The following is a 19,364-nucleotide window of genomic DNA, read 5'->3' as shown; positions in this document are numbered from 1 at the left end:
TGGCTGGAAGACGGTTTCTCCACATCTGACTGTGATCAGGACTCAGGAGCTAAACGTCAGCCTCGGCTAAAAGCTCTGAGATGTAAATGTACTGTAATTTACACACACACACACACACACACACACACACACACACACACACACACACACACACACACACACACTCCTTTTAATAATAAGGACGAAAGTGTTTTTTTGTGTTTCCAAAGTGTGTCCAAAGGAATGTGTGTGTGTGGTCTGTAAGTGTATCCAAGTGTGTGTGTGGATGTTTATGTATGAGGAGACAGATGAGGACTTTAATTCCAAAACCCGATATCTACTGTGGGATAAAAAGTGACATGTAATCAAAGTGAATGACAGTAACATTACACACAGACAGTGCAGTTACTGCCTGCTTTTACGACTGTACGAAAAGAAAACCTTACATCATCTGTCGTTTTTCAAATACTGAGATGTGAATTTGGGGCGAAAAGCAGCTTTTTTCAACATGAGTCCATATCTGTTGTTATCTTCCTGCAGTTTGGCCATTAATTGTGACTAAAGCAAAAGGATCAACTGAGGTGATTAGCAGGTTAATCATTCGCTGGCCTATAGGTTTGGCTTGTTGTAATCTAGTTTTTGAACAGTCCATCTTCCTTTAAATTCCAGGCCTCTGCCGCTTACACTCAATCCTCGCAGTTGTGAGTGGTGAGCTTGTGAAAGCAGAGCAGCAGCAGCAGCAGCAGCAGCAGCTGGCTGTTGCAGTCTGTCAGCGGCCCGGCAACAGACATGGCGACTTGTGAAAATAAGCCGAGACTGATTCTGGTCTGGTCTGTGCAGAGACTGACCGAGCTGGCAAAGTGTTTGATCAGGAGTGGAAGGAAGGAAGAGGAATGATTTAGTAGTTTGCTCTCGGAGATCCTCTGAAGCAGAAAGCAGTTTTACTTGTCTGTGTATGCTAATCTCTGTCGTCTTTATTCTTTGCCCAACAAGTCCTTAAACGACAGAATAGGTCACTTATGAGTGGCTTCCACAGTGAATAGATTATGGTCATGGTAAACAGAAACAAGCTTTGACTGTTGGTAGGAGACAGAAGATGAAACATGGTCTCATCTGTCAAAGGCAAGATCCAACATCAACCCAAAAGCCCTAAAAGTCCACCGGACGCATAACTGTAGCGTTCTTCTTGCAGCTGACCCGTGCCTCTTTTCCCTGCTCCACTATCTCTGAGCTCCAGGTCTGTTTTAACTGAAACAGCTCGGGTCTCTGAGGCATGAAATTCACTCATCAGTGTTCTGTATATAAATGCTAATCTTTGGCATGATTTGACCAGTAAATCTTCATGTGACACGAGCTAACATTGGAAGTATTGTAGATACTTCACACAATGTAATTCAGACAATGAAAGTAAAGATTAAACAAGCTAGTCAGTTAGCTACTGCTACTTAAATGTAACTACAGTGTTTCAATTCGCATAGAGCAGAGACGCCTGCCACTGATGGAGTGCGGCATGAAGACGAGATGTTCAACTAATGTAAAGAAATGGTATGGTCCTTTTTAGGGGTGTCTGAAACCGTATTACAAGATTCTACCGGGCATGAATATGAGAAATATAATTTCAGGGAAGTAGAATATATAAATGTTTCAATGCCCCTGAACTATTGTTTTTACCTCTTCAAGTCTTAATCAGGGGGGTCAGAGCCCCTCAATCCCCCCCATAATTCAAACCCTGATTCTGACCAAACTCATATTTGACAGAAAAAAAAGAATCATAGGTGTATTTTACTTCTCTCAGACCCTTACATTATCTGTAGGAAGACATGTTAAACACCTCTGCTGCAACCAAAACTTCTCAAACTTCTTATCTCTTCGTCATCTGCTGTTTCGTCTTTAAGCCACTTGTGGTTCAGTGTGTGTGTGTGTGTGTGTGTGTGTGTGTGTGTGTGTGTGTGTGTGTGTGTGTGTGTATGTGCTGAGGTTAAGTGTTCTAACAAATTCACCCCCACCTCAAAACCTTGTATCAGTCCTACGTCCTCACAAAAAGGTCAAACTGTCCACTGAACAACAAACAGCAGATTGAACACACAGATCACGCTCGCTGACGGCTGACCCTCACATGTGTCGCTCGATTCTGCACGGTTGAGCCCGGTCTCAGGTCATACTGTCTCCTAGAAGTTACATTTTGTCTGTAATGTAATCAATGACTGGATTATGTTGAAATGCAATGCAGTTTTTGAATGAATTAGTAGCCATTTTGAATCTCTCTGCAGTCATTCTGTGTCTCTTTGAGGTCGTTCTGTGTCTCTTTGTGGTCATTTGATTGACTTTCCAACACGAAATGTTAACAGTTATTTCAAACAGTTGCTGGGGCCCTTGGCACAACCCTGTACTGCTGAAAAAGAAACGTAGAGGATATAGTTTTCCTGTTTGTGTTCACTATATGATGAAAACGAGCTACAACCAACAGCTCACACTGTACAACCCGGTGGCTTTTTTCATAGATGCAGATGTTACAACAAATTTCACTGTGTTGCTTTCTGGTGTGACGGAGCTCTTTGTCAGGAAGTCTGAAACATTTAATCAACAGTCACAGTCACATTTACAAAATATAATCTGTTGTCCAGTACATATAATGAGGACAGCCACTGCAATTAACCAACAACCAAGCAGGTTTCTAGATGTAAACAGAGACAGGATATTCAGTGGAAGACTTTCCTGCCATTAGATGAAGTTATTCTATATGTGTGTGTATAAAATATGCGACGCACAAAGTCCCTGGTTCTTGATTTGACCGACTCCCTGCTTGGACAAGAGAGAGAGGAGTAGAGGTGTTGACACTGGAATGTCCAGAGAGAGACTGTGTGTGGATGTGTGTGTGATGAGGGGGAGTTCAGTGGAAAAAATATTGATGGGGGGGCAGATTAAGAAAGAACAGCATGTGACAAATGAGTGTGTGTGTGTGTGTGTGTGTGTGTGTGTGTGTGTGTGTGTGTGTGTGTGTGTGTGTGTGTATGCAAGTGTGTGTTTATGAAAGTGAATAGTGGTGGGGTACAGAACAAGTCAGAGATTCCTGAGAAAGAGAGAGAGAGACAGTGTGTGTGTGTGTGTGTGTATGTTGTGCACTCTTCAACTGGAATCTGCAGAGGAGATGAGTGAGGCCACCAGTCGACAGCACAGCTGGTTACAATCACAGGAGCTAAAGACTGCACACACACACACACAGACACAGACACAGACATAGACACACACACACACACACACACACACACACACACACACACACACACACACACAAACCAGTATGGTTGCCTCTGGGCTAAATTCCCAGTTCAGCTATGTAATGTCAACACTAAGGCAAAGTAGCGCTGAGGCTAGCTAGCCTCACAGTTTGGCTAAAACTAAAATATTTTCCCAGGAAAACAACCAGACAACCAAACTAAACACTTCAGGAGCTGAGTTCATGTCCTCAGAAACGTTCACAATGAAAACTGGAAACAAGTTATAAGAAAATGCTGATTGTTGTGTGTGCGAATTAAAAACCTCATATTCTGCTGCAACTGTGTTCAAGTTTTACTAGAAAATGAAATAATTCTCCAACCAACGTGTGACAGGGACTCAGTTTGTGATTGGCTATTATAATAATGTTGGAGAGAGAAACTCAGCCCACATTCAGATATTAAACTCCCTAAACAGACTCCCACAGCTGCAGCTACACACACACACACACACACACACACACACACACACACACACACACACACACACACACACACACACACACACATTTAGGTCTTATTCAAAGCTCTAAGTTGAACAGTCGATAAAGTAGATAAAAATTAAGATATGAGATGAGAATAAAAGTTGTATTTCAGCAACAGAGTTAACTCATTAATTCTCCCAAGAAGTCAGCAGGGGTGCTTTAAGAAATTCAGGGGCCTCTGACAGGTTATGACACCGGGGCCCCTCGCTCTAATGCATCTGACTTCATGCATTCATGCACACTTCACCTTTCTCTGCCCTCTTTTCCCTGCAGGGACTTTTCCAGGAACCACAGAAAGTTCTCACCTGTTTTTCACCTGCAGAGATATTGTTATTTACTATTTCATTTAAATAGTGCTGTATATCTGTTTTCATGTGCAGGTGTTACCCCCTACCTTCTTATTACAAGCAGAAGATGAACACTCTCAGCTCAGTGACACTGCAGCACTCTCAGATTTGACGTGCCGTCCAGGGAATGTGTATCCATCCAAAAAAACAAAATGCCCTGAGAAGACTGTCACTCTGCATGTTTTACTGTCTGGATTAACTCATGTCTTAGAGGGCACTGACTTTCCTCACACACACACTCATGGGACATGACACTGAAGCCATTACACTTTTCTGGAAGGTCTCAGAAGTAAACACTCATGTCAAAAGTCAGGACAGATCTCTGGCAGGAATGTAGAAGCCATGATGTCCATGAGCAGCTAGAAAAAAAAAGTATATATATGTATATGAGTATGTGTGTGTATATATATATAAGTATTATATATATATATATATATATATATATTTTTTTTTTTAAGTTGTGGTAGCAGCAGTATTAATAGTACTTATAGTAAAAATATCAGTTGGAAGTAGTACAAAATATCTGTACGAGTTGTAATAAGGGATATCACCTGACAGTTTGTCCCTCATGGAACATACACATGTTGAGGGTATTATCCTGCTTATGTATGTAATAAAGCGAAAAATATAATTTCTTCATAATCTTATATAACTAGTTTTGATCTTGTTATTCTGTTTTTAATAACAGATAAAATACAGAACCTGCCTCAGATCTAAACAGGAAGGGGTTTGGAAGGAGTGGCGCAAGAGTTCACATTCGGTAACAGCACTGTTTCTGCTTGGTGTAAAGACTTAAATCACCTTTAAATGTCCACTCCATTCTTAAGAAATATAAAAAAATCATTCACCTGCTATGAGTACCAGAGCGTAACACATAGCAGTGAGTTTCAATGTCAAATACAAAATGAATCTGGTCATTTAAAATTGAATTTCTATTTAAAATAAATCTTTAACCTGTTTAACATTTGATCCCTGATGTTTTTAGAGCTTGTTGTTGGCTCTCTGGCTTCAGCAGTGTGTTTACAGCCCTTCTCCGTTGGTCTGCTATGACCCACTTCACCAAAACCTCTTCTCTAATTTTCCCTCTCTGCAGCTTCTGGCCCAAAAAGAAGAAGAAGAAGGAAAAAAGCCCCGTCAGTCAGGGTGGAGATGGGGTTGCTGTGATGAATTGATTGGATAATTTCGACCATACGGGAGCATTCAGTTGTGATTAAAGTAACAAAATGGCATTTGTCAAAGGTTACTGTGGCTAATGCGTGCAGAAAGCACAAGGCTGCCTTTGTCGCCGACTTGTTTTGCTGAATAAAATGCTGGGTCAGGTTTGTTCATTAGTCCATAAGTACAAAATGAGACAGTAATGGTTGAGAGCCATTTGTCCTACATATTCCTTTGTTTTCTACACCAAACAGTAGAGTTTCATAGGCTCCTTTACTGAGGTCAGCAGGAACAGAGCTGCTTTGTTTGCCAATTAGTTTGACGTGTGAAGCAGGACAGTGTGGAATTAATCGCGTTTACTTATTAGCACAGCATATAGCCTACTGTATGAGAACAGGATGGATCACCAACCTGAAAAGTTTCTGTACTACAGCTAACATCACCACTACCTTTTACCCCTTTCAATGCTTCTACTGTTGCTCTGACCACTACTGCCGCTAACCCTTTCAAAGCTTAAAGGAGCTCTTTGTAAGTTTTGTTATTGCTACATAGCTAACGTTAGCATTAACAGCTGGCAGTCTTACCGAGCTTCAGCCACTGTTGCGTTTACAAGACAAGAGGTTATAATACGTCCTCTGAGCATCGCTACGTCTTCAGGGCAGACTGGACAGTATCGGAAAGTGATGAGACAGGGCAACCGGGCCAGCCCTGGTTAGTTAGCATGCTAACTAGAAGAAAAAGAAGTGATAGAAATAGAGGCAAAACAAGAGGGTTGCTTAAAGTAAGGGGATTAAGCTTGGTGTTAAACTCGCATAAACTCTGAACTGATAAGGTTCAATGAAGGTCCCATAACTTTATCAAAGTAGTCATTTTAACCCAAACCACAATCTTTCCCTAACCCTAAAAAAGTCTTGTTAGTTCCTAAATCTAACCAAACCTTAACTATCACTTTGTCACATTATAAAACTGATAAATAATGTCTTCGACATCAGCAAATACCTATGACAATGGTAAATGAATGTTTTGCTGTTTTATCTAGACTTGTTGTGTGTCTGCTTTGATTGATGCCTTAATTATTCCATTAGAAATATCCAGTGAGTCTATTAGTACTCTAATGTAGAGGTTAAATGCTAACAGCATAACAGTTTTAAATGACAAGATGTTCAAATGGTTGTTCAGACTTCCTCAGAAACATGTTTCAGCTTAATACAGTCTATAATAAAATGTCCAGAGTGGGAAGCCAGTGGTAGAGAGACTAACAAAGGGAATAAGAGACTTTGACTCTCAAGGGTCAAAGATCAGAAGACCCAGCAACAATAGAGGGAACAAATGTTACCATAATCATCAAATATATATCATGTTAAACATATAAAACAGGTTTTCTTCGTTTTTTTTTCTCCAAAGCTAACATGCTCTTAACTGCGCTGTCTCACAGCTTGGACAACACGGTCGCTAGCGGAGCCGAGCCAGGACCCATTAGCTCCCGCCAAAACTCCCACTGAGGAATACCAGCCTCTAAAACGAGCGTCAAACCAAACAAACCCAAACTCTAATCATCCTCCCTCTCACTTGGCAAACGTGTTGCTCTTGGCTGCCAGACAAGGAGCTCCGTTCAAGCACCGTCCAGGTTCCAACAACCTGGACTCTAGGAGACTGAGAATCTCTCTGCTTGTTTGGGTTTTAACCACCTGTGCTTTTCATCGCCTGTTCGACACTGGGGTCGAGGAAACAAGCTGTGCTCCAACAAAACTTTAAACCCTTCAAAAACATGGTAAAAGTTTACGCAAAGAAACACTTTTTTGATTTGTTTTGTCTGATTAAATGAAATTTACTTTACAAGAACAGAGCTAAATTTATGCAAAGGTTCTCTTTCTATGTACCTCTGCGCCTTTAAACACCTGGAAACTATTTAGAAATAAACCAGCTGCATAAATACTCTGTTAATTCAGTGTAATTTTGTAAGAATGAATCTGTTTTGGGAAGAAAAGTGTAACTTGCACAACGTGATCTGAGCGAAACAAGTATAAAATCCCTTCAACTGTAACAGTTAAGATCAGGCAACAGCTTCTGAACCCTCGTTTTTAGCTCAAGCTGAGAGAAATGTGATTCCCCGTGTGGTAAAGAATAGCAGCATCTAAAATGACTATTGGCATAGCTCAAGGCTCAACCGCAACAAGAGCTCAAAATAGAGATGTGCTTTTATTCTATTTTTTTATGTGTACGGAAAAACAACTTTTTCTTTTTCAGTCAGGACTAAGGCAAAAGAAGATGCTTAAGGCCCATTTCAAAGAGCCAAAGACCTCAGCCAGGTCTGGAAACATTTCCTCTAACATGGCAATGACCCTGAGCATAAATCTGTCAGGTACTAATAACAAGAGTTTGAAAGTCCTTGAGTTCAGACTCTGAATCCCACTGAATGACAACTTGCAGAAAGCCGTTTACAGACATCTAATTAGAAATGTTGAACATACGCACTGGCCACGTCACGTAGCATTGCATCAACTGACAGTTGTCAGGGTAACAGCACAGATCTGATCTGGAGATCAACCTGGGAAGCAATCATGATGCAATTTTATACCTTTTTAGGTTAGTTCAGATTATTTGTACCTGTAGGTAACTTTGGTTTGCAGTAAAATGAGTCATCAGTCTGACACATGCACATTTAACACACATCACGGACAACACATGTGCACAAGGTTTCCAAACCATGATGCCAGTGAAAAAGATGAAATCAACTAAACAAAAGCTCGGTAGAATAAGATCATCATGGTCTTCTCAGTATAGAAATAGGACAGTTTCCTCAGACACAGCAAATGCTGATGCCCCTTCTTACACACAGCTTCACAATTTGCCTCAAAGTTCAGTTTTGTGTCAATAATTGTCCCAAGGTGTTTGTAGGATTGTACACACCCCACTGTCTGACCTTCAGTGGATGTGACTTCATGTGTGTTGGCCCGTCTCCTGAAATCAATTACAATATCTTTTGTCTTAGATACGTTCAGCTGAAGGTAGGACCTCTCACACCACTTGACAAAGTCATCTATGACCGGCTTGTAGCTCAGTCATCTGCATACTTTAGGACGGTGCTGTTTTCATACTTGCTCTGACATATTTGTGTAGAGGATAAATAAAAGTGGTGAAAGCATGCATCCTTGTGGGAAGCCGGTTGAGGAGTTTTTTAGCTCCAAGCCAAAGCTTTGCAGATTTGTCTATCAGTTGTTAATAAAAAAACATGACGAAATAATAACGCAGGGCGTCGAGTAGCTCAGTTGGTTGAGTATCCGCCCCATGTGCAGAGACTAAGGTCCTCGCTACAGTTGGCCCCAGTTCGAGTCCTGCATCGGACAGCCCTTTGCTGCATGTCATTCCCCCCCCTCTCTCTGCCTCCCCATTTCCTGTCTCTCTCTACTGCACTGTCAATAAAGGCATAAAAGGCCCAAAAAAAAAAAAAGAAAAAAAAAGAAATAATAACGCCTACAACTATACTTTTATATTACTGTCTCTACTGCTATTGATTCAGTACTGTTGAAGTAGTTTTTCCTAAATATGTTTAGGGGAATTCAAATACAGTGAAGGATTTTCACGGTTAGTTTGAGCAAATCTGCAGATTAGAGATGGAGATGATACAAATCTCCAGAAACAGACACATTGAAGAAAAGTGGAATCAACATTTCTGTGTAGAATAGACAAAAAAAAAATCTGTTCAATCTCAAACTCAAAAGAAAGCCGTCAGACAGGTTCGTATTTTGTAGAACCACTTATAATAATAAGCTGCTGCATCTGTACATGTCTCCAGTGTGATGCGATGTGTGCTTAACTGCAGTTAAACACACCTTTCACTCATTTCACACATTTGTTTCACACCAGCTGTTTGTAATAAATCAGAGGCAGTAAGCCAAACTTGTTTTGACAGGATGTGCATGGGGAACATCACTGTAATCACTGAATACCCCCAGTCTCTGACAGAAACACTTATATTCAGTATAGAAGCTCTGAATGTTCAGTTCTGTCTCTTCCTTCCATCTGTCTGCGTCTAGACGGTTATCTGTGCTGTTATGTAATGATTGAGCAACTTCATCCCTTCATGGGAGATTCCTGCTCTCAAAAAGAAGGCAGCGTACCTTGACAGGCCGGGTTGGGAACGTGAACGCTGATACTGCAGATAGAGATGAGTTTCTTCTGGGTTCTGACGTCACAGACTCTTCACCTCACATGCCTCAGATCTGATGATTTTCCATCAGTATGAATTTACAGCGCTGATCTGGACGTCAAGGATTTATGATGCGAAACCAGATCAAGGGGCGAATAAGCTACATGTCAGAATAAGTCGACCTGCATGAATTTGCCTTGAGGTCAATCGAGAGAAAGTTAATCACCCATTTCCTCCCAGTTTGTGCCAATTTTCTCTCCCTTTCTTTTTAAAACGTCAACATAAATCTAAAAAAAAAATCTCTATATCATTATGGACAAAACTTAATCTGTACATCTCATACAACGCAACAGCATTTTTGTATAAACACTTCTAATGTACACTTAAAGTACATTAAAGGTCCCATATTCCATGTTCCACTGACCTGTTGTTACTAGAGCTCCAGAGAGAAGCCTGAGAGAGGAGATGTAAAACTACATTGAGATGGTTTTTGGTTCTTAAAACCACAAATATATCTTCTTATGGATCAACACTTCAAAATAAAACAAGAAAAGTGTAAAATATGGGACCTATAAGTTGTAGATTTTACTCATACTTGTTCTATTTCAACATATTACTTCTGTATTTCATGTTTTATCTATTTATTGCTTTAATATGTTCTCTTTTCCTCTTGTTTTGTATCTACTGTTGTTCAGCGAGTCTCTCTGCAGGGTATGTGTGTCCAGATTTAACCATCATTCAAGAAGAGTCAGTCAGTTCTAAAAATTCTAGTGCAATGCTGTCGAGGCACTCACATAGATGTGTCTCTGCCGGTAACGCAGGAAGAGGTTATGCATGATGGCGCCGTCATGGAGGTCCTCCAGTGTCGCCATGTCCTCCACCCCTCTGATGCTGCTGTGGTGCATGGGCTGCACCTTCTGCCTGGTGAGTGCATTCTGCTTGTAGGTGTACACCTGCAGCAGAACATGGGAGAAATACGGAGATGTGTGAACCATGTCAGATGCAGGAGATACGCAGGATAACAGAGAATCAACAGATCTCGTTTATGCCTTTCTTAAAATTAACCAGAAGCCTGAACTTAATTATTCAGTTTTTAAAAAAGTTTTCCCAAGTTTAAGAGTGATACATTCCCCAAGCAGTGATCACAGGAAACATTTAAGCCTACACAAGAGTAGTTTCTTCAAGCTGCCACTTCTCCACCACAGGTTTTACATCGTTATAGTTACATTCAGCTTTCTGTCCCTTTTGACTTGTTTATGACCGAGTGAGCCGCTCCAGAACAGAAAAAGCCAGGACCACCACCAGACAGTTTTTCAAAAATGTAAAACAGAGCTAAAACCTCCAGAAGTCCTGAGGCACTACAAAGACTGTAAACTCCCAGGATTCATTTCACGTGGTTACTTCACTGAAACTCTTATAAGAGATGAACTGCAACGAGTAAAAACATCTATTCACATAGATCACACAGCAAACAATAAAAAAACATTTGCACCACATATTTTCATGTCACAGTAATGAAGATGATGCATAATATTGAAAACAGCTGGGGAATAAATCTCGACCCTAGACAGAAGAAACTGCAGAGTGCTCACGTGCTGCTAACATGCTAAACATGCTAACATCCCCTCTGTGTGTGACTGGTTCACTCCCCTCAGGCAGCGAACGTCCTGACTGACAGATTTTTATCTCATGTTACTGGAGGAGGCTGATGTGTGGAAGAACGCCTGCAGGCGGGAACTGAAAGAGAACATGAACCAGGAAGGTTGGCTGAGTAGTGAGGGTCAAAAATCAGAGTGATAAAAAGAAATCAACTAGAGAGACAAGCAATGACACAGCATCTAAACTTTGAGTGACATGCACTGTAGTGTCCAAAGTAACAGGACTGATGTGAAGACGTTCTTTAGTTTTCAGATCATTTAAAGAGGGAAAGAAGGAATAAAGAAGGAAGATGATGAAAGCAATAAGAAAAGCAGCAGAGATAAAGGAGGAAGTGAGAAGAAAAAAAGTATCCAAAGAAAGAAAGGATGGTAGGATGGGAAAAATGAAACAAGCTACAAGTTAGTTTAATTTAATGTCTAAAAGTCGTTGAGCAGAAACAGATTTTCCCGTGTTTTATAGATTTCAGATTTTAGACCAACAACAGTCTCACTTCATTACGTATGTCTGCAGCTGACTGTAACTGTGACTGTGTTTCTCAATCTCAATGAGACTACATGACTCCAGCCAGCAGATAAATGTGGCTATGGAGTCTTTCCCTCTCAAATGAGCTGGAGGAGCTTCAGGTAGAAGGTGACATACCAGAGTCTCCGCACAGCTCCAGAGTCAAACCCGAGGGCTTGATCCTCCGAGACAAGATTCACATGTGGAGAAATTCATCAGATTTCTACACTTACAGGAAGCATGTATATAATACAGGATTCAAGACAATCTGGGCGCTGTGTAGGACCTGACCTGTAAGGTACAGCATGACATGACCTAATACAAATATCACAGACTGATGAGATCGACCAGTGTATAAGGGTCCGAGGATGGAGCGATCTTTAAATAAAGTTATCGCTATAGTTTTGACTTGTCGTTGTCGGGCAGAGTTCAGTCTTGAGAAGCTGTTCAGCCTCGTCCTCAGACACGGATGATAAGCAGCCGTCTGCTGCAACCTTCCTCCAGCTCCTGTTCTCCTTTCTCCAACAGGTCGGGGTAACATTTACCTCCGCTCTCTATTTCAAACTTTAGCAGCCAAACTAACAAGCTAAAGTTTAATATTACCGTTAACGCATCAATCTCCAACCAGCTGTCACCCGGTGAGCCTTGGTTGGGTGCGAGCTACAATTGAGACGTTAATCTGACCAGCCAGAGACGCATTTGTCTACTGTTCCATATCTACAGCCTCGATAAGGTGGAAATTCAAAGATAGCTGAAATATTTTTTTGAAAGAAAAATCGGGCCTCTTAAAAAGCTGTTTTTTTTCCCTGATTTCTTTTGTTTTAAAGTGGAGTTTTTGAGATTTGGAGTTCAAGCCTCTGAAGGTCAGAGATGGGGAGTTCAAACTGTTAGTCTAAACATTTCACACAAGTCACAACTAGTTTATCTCATGAAATGTGTCTAATGTTCATAGCAACATAAAACACCAGAGATACTCAGAGTGCTAAGATGTGTTAACACTGCAGTTATGAATGTTATTTAGGTCTTCAGATTCCAGGCATATCAGGTCTAATGATTCAGTCATACAGATGATAGAGTTAGAGTTAGGCTATCTTACATTTTGATGATCTCCATACTTAAAGACGTACACATTCATATTTCAAACTTTCACTATTGTCATGACTTTTAAAAAAAAAAAAGTATTTAACGCCTCAGTTTCATTTAAAGTGAACAGAGGAGATTTGAAAAAGAAAAAGATGCCACTCGGTTCGAAGAACAGCCACAGCAGTGTGTGACGAGCCACAAATATGGAATCGAAATATACAAGAATCTTTAAAGTGTAACCTCTTTAACACTTGGACAAGCTGACTTGCTTCTTCCAGCAAATTCTACCTCAAAGACCACAGGACGGTCCAGTCGTGAAAAGGAAGAGTCGGCGAGGTTAATTAAGAGCAGATCTCAAATCATCATCGCTCTGCAGGACGTCTGCAGGAAGACACAGAGAGACCTCTGAGGTGGGGGTGGGGTGGGGGGGGGTCCGTTACTTCATCACAGAGGTTCAACGGAGGAAAATGAAATTTCTCAACAGAAAGATCAACCTTTTCTTGTCTGAGGTGACAGTGGAGATTAAAGCTGTCCTCACTGTCTGACTACTGTACCTACTGTAGTTCTTCTACGTGGTATGACCCCCATCAGACTCCAACCACACTGGCTCCTGGCTGGAAAGAGGAGAGCAGCCAAACCTGGTGCTGTCTCAGCTCCTTTTTCCACAAACACAGACTCTACAAAGAACATCCAGTAACACACACACACACACACACACAAACAGGTCCTGGAGATTTCTAAAGGTTCTAACCACCTGGTTTCAACCCTTTAAGAAGAACAATGTCTTCCTGTAACAGTGAAAATGAATGGAAGACACATTTCTCTCGCTCTCAGGTTTAATATTTCAACACTGCTGCTGGTGATGATGTGTTTTGACCCATTTCTTCCTCTGTGACTGAGAATCTGGTTCACACATTAACTATTGTGATTCTGACCAAGAATGAAAATAAAACTGTAAATGTCTCACAGTGCGACCACACTCTGAATGCCGGGGTTGGTCTGTCACCCGCTGTGACTGAGAAGCTCAGGGTGACTACTCCTGAAGAAAGCCAGGCTCTGTCTGAGGAGTCAATCACATCTGAACCCCCCCACACCTCCCCCCTCCACACATAACACATATTAACACAGAAGACCCCCCCCCCAGCATCCTGTCAGGCCTCATTTCTCACATTCCTGCCTCTGTGATGCTTCAGGGGAAACTGAACGTCACAGAAATGTCTTCAAGATGAGTTTTTTTTCTATGAGACATCGATAGTGCTGCCTTCACAACTGGTGTGTTCTGGCGGGTTTATTACTCCTGCAGCCTGTCCAGGTGATGAAAACCAAAATACCAGAGACTCCTAAGAATAAAATTGAAGCTGAAGTAAGCAGAAAATGAAGTTAATGGCTCCTTGGTTGTCACAACATTAGTGTTTTCACAGAAATGATCAGTTTTACAGACTTTTCACCAACAGGGAGACGGTTACAGGGAGAGAACTGACTTGTCAGACCAGTGCAGTGTAAACACGGTTCACAGTCAACAGTCAGACATGTCCTGAAGTCCTGGAACAGCACAGTTAGTTACTGTAAACACACCTTCACCTGGCTGGATGACCTCACCTGTCAACCTGCGGTACATGAAGCACATGGACTTCAAGTTGAAAAAAACCTCTAAATTGATTCTGTAATTCAATAAATTCCCAGAGGAAAAATGTATATACGCTAATTAGCATTTGCAAGTACATTTTGATAGAAAAGCAATATTTGCTCTGAGTAACTAAAGAACAATTAAGGATTATGGGTTATACTATTGGCTGTATAGTTTGATGAGAGGATTGATAACACTCTCATGTCTGTATACTAAATAGCTACTTTCCAAATCTGCGGTCTTTGGAGGACTTGCTCTACGAAGGCGTGACAGTTAAGGCAGAACCACTATGAGACAGTCTGGTCTATGGAGAATTTCCCCTTTAACCTTGGCTGCTGTTTTATTTGCAGAATCCACTTTATTCTCTTTTTGAAAAGTGATATATCACTTGTGCATAATGAATCCTAGGATAGGTTGGGTCAACTGATGGATCTGTTGTCACCCAGGAAATACAGGGTAGGCCTACATTTGTGACAGCCTTGTCGCGCTGCAATCTGTCTTAAAATGCAGCCTTCAAAGGTTGAGGTCCCTGAATTGACACACAGCTCATGTGAGGCTACAGCTAGCAGAAGGTTAGCTTAGTATAAAGACCTCGAAGCGGGGGATACAGCAACAACATGATTCTGTCCAAAGGTACCAAAACCTGCCTACCAGCACCTCTACAGCTCACTAGTTAACCTGAGACTCATTTTTCGACTGAAACAAAAACAGACATGTTACAATTAAAAATGTGTTGCATTAGGGAAAGTAACATGATGGATATTTGACTGGGAGCAGTGAGTATTTACCCAAAACTACTTCATTTTATTTCCCCAAGTGGTTTAGTTGCCGAAACCTAACACATGAGATACAAGACTAGAACCCCAGTCTGTGACGTCAACCACCCACCCCAGTGTCTGATGTTGGTCCAGTTGGTCCAGTTGATCCCAAAGGTGTTGGATGGGGTTAAGGGTCAGGGCTCTGTGCAGGTCAGTCAAGGTCTTCCACACTGAACTGGGCAAAGCTTTTCTTGATGGACCTGGCTTTGTGCGGGGGTCTCCCTCTCTCTTCTGGTCATGGACAGTACTCAGCCTTCACTGCAGATATACAGGTCGTCCTCTGACTTTGACCTAATTAGGTTTCTGATTGGTCCAATTGTCTTTGTGGAGATGAGGACAGTTCACGCCTAAAAAAACAAAGCCGTGGGGCCCCCGGCGCTAAGCCTTTAGCGACAGATGCTAACAGGAGTAAATCTCTGGGAAACAAAGTGATTAGACGAAAGGGCTGCAGGGGGAGGTGGGAAATTATGGCTGTACCCCGCATCAACAGGCTGTTCCTGGATCAGTTGGGATAAAGTTTGTTGTTCTTACTTACAGGGATCAGGAAAGTGAATTCAAATTTAGGTTCAGGCAATTAGACGGTTATGATCCTGGGGAAGTTAAAATGAGCAGCTGAGGAAGGGTTGAACTAATATGGGCAGTAGTTTTTCACTTTAGTCATTAATCACTAATATTTTTTTTAACACTAATTTATATATGAATATGACTTTCTTTCAACATAACCTTGAATTTGTTAGTGTATTAGCATCTTTAAGGTCTTTATTGCTCAAGATTCTGTACTTCAACTTGATTTTTCTTTTATGTATGAAATTCATAGTTAACATCAAACTTTTCTTATTCTACTTTGTTTTTGTCGGTTTTAGTCTCGTTTCTAATAGTCTACATTTTAATTCAAAAATTTGTGGTTTTAAGAACCAAAAACCATCTCAGGGTAGATTTACATCTCCTCTCTCAGGCTTCTCTCTGGAGCTCTAGTAACAACAGGTCAGAGAGCCAATCAGAAGAGAGGAGACTCTGAGCCTCTCTTCTCACTAGGAGAAACCAAATCCTGCAAGTTGGATGGTGGGTCCAGGTGGGTGGGGCTTGGGGCATGGCTGAGAGCGATGACTGGTTTGTTGTGACATCACAAAGTTCCAGAAGTCCTGGCGGCTGGTTTTAAGGCTCAGTTTCTGAATACAGGCTGTGTGCATTTCTCTGTGGACTGAGGCTTTGATACTTTCACAGTATTAATATAGAAACTAGACCTGCTTTATAATCACACAACACATGAGCATCTACCTTTATAGAATGTGGGACCTTTAAGATAACACAGCTTAGACCTTAAATCCTCAATAATCAGCAGGGAATTCCTTGAGGCATGTTACAGGCTCTTTACAGAGAGAACCAGAAGGCTGCTGGCAGCTAATTGCGTCACTAACATTTCATTTAACTACTATGACTGTCATGCCAGGAATCAGTTTCTCAGAGGAGGAGCAGTGAAACTCTTCATTACCTATCGTTAGGAGGGAAAAACTGAGCCCCCTCTCACTACCCTCTGTCAGAGAGTTGAACAGGTAACCCTGCGCCGCCTCAAGCTTCACTTCACTTTACCCCACCACCACCACCACTACCGCCCCCCATCATCATCATCAAAAGCAGCAGCTGCTCTTTGAATCACCATTCATCTCCTGCTGCATTGTCCTGCAGTCAGCTCAGGAGGAGGAGACTGTCTGGGCCATCAAAAACACTGAAACCCGAGGAAGACGGGAGGAACCCTGCGACCTCTGAGAAAAAGGACATAGAAAATCTCTACTCATGATATGATAATAATAATAATAATAATGATAATTATTATTATTAAAAAGAAAACACCTGACATGCAACTGCAAACTTTGTTTTACTCATAAAATAAGATGGGAAGCATTTAATCCAACAAACTGTTTTCAACTATAACTTACTTGCCATAACTTTTTTTTTTTAACCAATAAGTGAGATTTTAAATGTAACTGTAATATTCATTACATTATATTGACTTCGCAGATGCTTTTGTCCAAAGTGGTATACATTTATCACCAACATGAACACATCTGGAGCAATTTGGGATCAAGTTGAGATTCAATGTCTTTCTGAAGGACACTACGAAAAGTAGGCACAAGGAACCAAGGACTGAACCAGCAACTCTATCGTTACCCACTACAGACACACCTGCTTCATCAGCTGAGCCGCAGGTAACCCTAGTTCACTGGTTTTCTTTTTTAAAATAAAACCCGAGCAGTTGTTCCCAACCTTTTCCAAACTCATAGCACCACTTGACCACCCACATCCGACCCCTAACAATATACAAGTATACAACAACAAATAACATTTTTAAAGCTATTGAAGATCATTTCATTTCAAGAAACTTAAAAACATTGTTTATATTTTTAATTTTTTATAATTACATTTATTTCACCAAAACTGTACCGTTTTTGCAAATGATTTGTCGGCCTACTTGCAAAACCTTCGCAAGCTGGGAACTACTGCCCGAGATTGTACTTAATGACTGTGTACTTGATATATGCACTTGCACTGAACTTCACTTGCACTTGCTCTGAACATCTTATTATTTTCCTAATAAATAAAACAAAATTACACAGTACTTTTGGAGAAATGTCTCATTAGGTGTCAGAGTGAAGAGAAACCTCATGGAGCGTCCAAGATGGGAAAGATTAGTCCCAAAGACTATGAATATGCTCAATTAAATTTTAGCCCATTTAGAATAAAGGATCAAACATGTTGCTCAGTGGCAACATTAAGGGAGATAGTAGAGGTAAAGGAAAGGTCAAAGGTCAGAGGAATTATAGGGAGTCATCCACTGGGGGGAATAAATATTAAAATATTAATACTAAATATCATGGCAGCCTGTACAGTAAAGTCTGATCCTGAATAACACACTGTTTCTACTCACATTGGAATAAACACAAATATATACACACATCATCACATAATAAACACATAAACCAACACTGGGACACAGTAAAAACTATTTGTGATAAATATAAACTGCATAAACACATTCTGGTTGATATATAAATATGAAAATAAGTACACACACACACATACACACACACACTGAGGCACGCTAAAGTGGGTGGGGCTTGCAGTAGTGTCCTTCACTGATTGGTCAGCACTTTCTTCCCTCACAAAGACAAACATCTGCTCTGCACCCGAACAGGTGACGTCCATCTCCAGTTACACACACCAGGCAGCAGGCAAACACACACATACACACCCTTTTATTCAAATAACACTGAAACACACACCTATGCATGTGAGTCTCTGGATGACAACGCACACACACAATCCTCATAAAACACACAACAACAACAAAGGAGACGGATGAATGTGTGACCACACTGCTCCACAATAACTGCATGAAGCAACACAAAACAAACACACTATTATTTGCATGAGTTCATGTCTCACACTGAACAGCTGGAGTTTAGTGTGTCGCTCAGGGGCACACTCTACATATGACCTACTTCAGGGATTGAACCTGTGACTTCTCTGTCACACAGGTTGCTCCCTCCATCTGACAATCATCTCATTGTGTGAGGCGGCTGTTAGTGAAACTTTTAAAGCTCAAACACACTGAGTGTGACAGTCCCGTGCTGCATTTATTTCTCAACTGAGCAAATTAAAACCAACACATGATGAGAGGAGAGGAGAGGAAACAGGAGAGGAGAGGAGAGGAGAGGAAACAGGAGAGGAGAGGAGAAGAGAGAGGAGAGGAGAGGAGAGGAGAGGAGACAGGAGAGGAGAGGAGAGGAGAGATGTGGTGGAGGTTCGGGCTGTCATGTTTCACGGTGGGGGACTTGAGAGACAGATGAGGAGAATAGCTAAAAGTAGTCGAAGTTTTCAGTGCAGGGGGAAAATGGAAGATGAGACAGCAGAGCACACAACAGCGCGGCACATTAAGATTAGTGAGTTAAAATCACAGTGTGAAGTATAATATTACTGAGCTTTTAGAGGAGAAACTACCACGGTTACTCATTAAATCGAGTCAACGCAAAGCCTTCGGTCTTATTCTCTGCATAGTTCATAAAGCGACCGGTGAGATTTAGGATATTGTGTTTGCTTTAGCAGACCTTCACTCCTATTTCCAATATTCGAGAGATGAGAGGCTTCCATGGCCAAGCACATCATGGGGGAGAATAAACACACATCTAATGGGAAACATGTGTGTGGGAGATGAAACGGCCTCCCTCATATGAATAGGATGAAATATAGACCTGTGTCCTGCCGTGCTCCAATCACGGCCGTAAGA

General features: G+C 41.3%; 1 protein-coding gene across 1 annotated transcript in view; it reads right to left on the bottom strand.

Moving 5' to 3' along the window:
* The window catches only part of myo10 (myosin X), a 111,726-nt gene that overhangs the window by 86,617 nt on the left and 5,745 nt on the right, over positions 1–19,364 (bottom strand). Inside the window, exon 2 of the mRNA XM_022761775.1 lies at positions 10,186–10,344. Coding sequence (XP_022617496.1) covers positions 10,186–10,296 — 111 coding nt within the window. The 5' untranslated portion in view covers positions 10,297–10,344. The remainder of the gene's footprint in view (positions 1–10,185; positions 10,345–19,364) is intronic.

This window comes from Seriola dumerili, unplaced genomic scaffold (assembly GCF_002260705.1).
Source record: "Seriola dumerili isolate Sdu_G_001 unplaced genomic scaffold, Sdu_1.0 BDQW01000432.1, whole genome shotgun sequence".
Lineage (NCBI taxonomy): Eukaryota > Metazoa > Chordata > Actinopteri > Carangiformes > Carangidae > Seriola > Seriola dumerili.
Note: the sequence above shows the minus strand (reverse complement) of the source record. Positions and strands in the feature narration are given on the sequence as shown.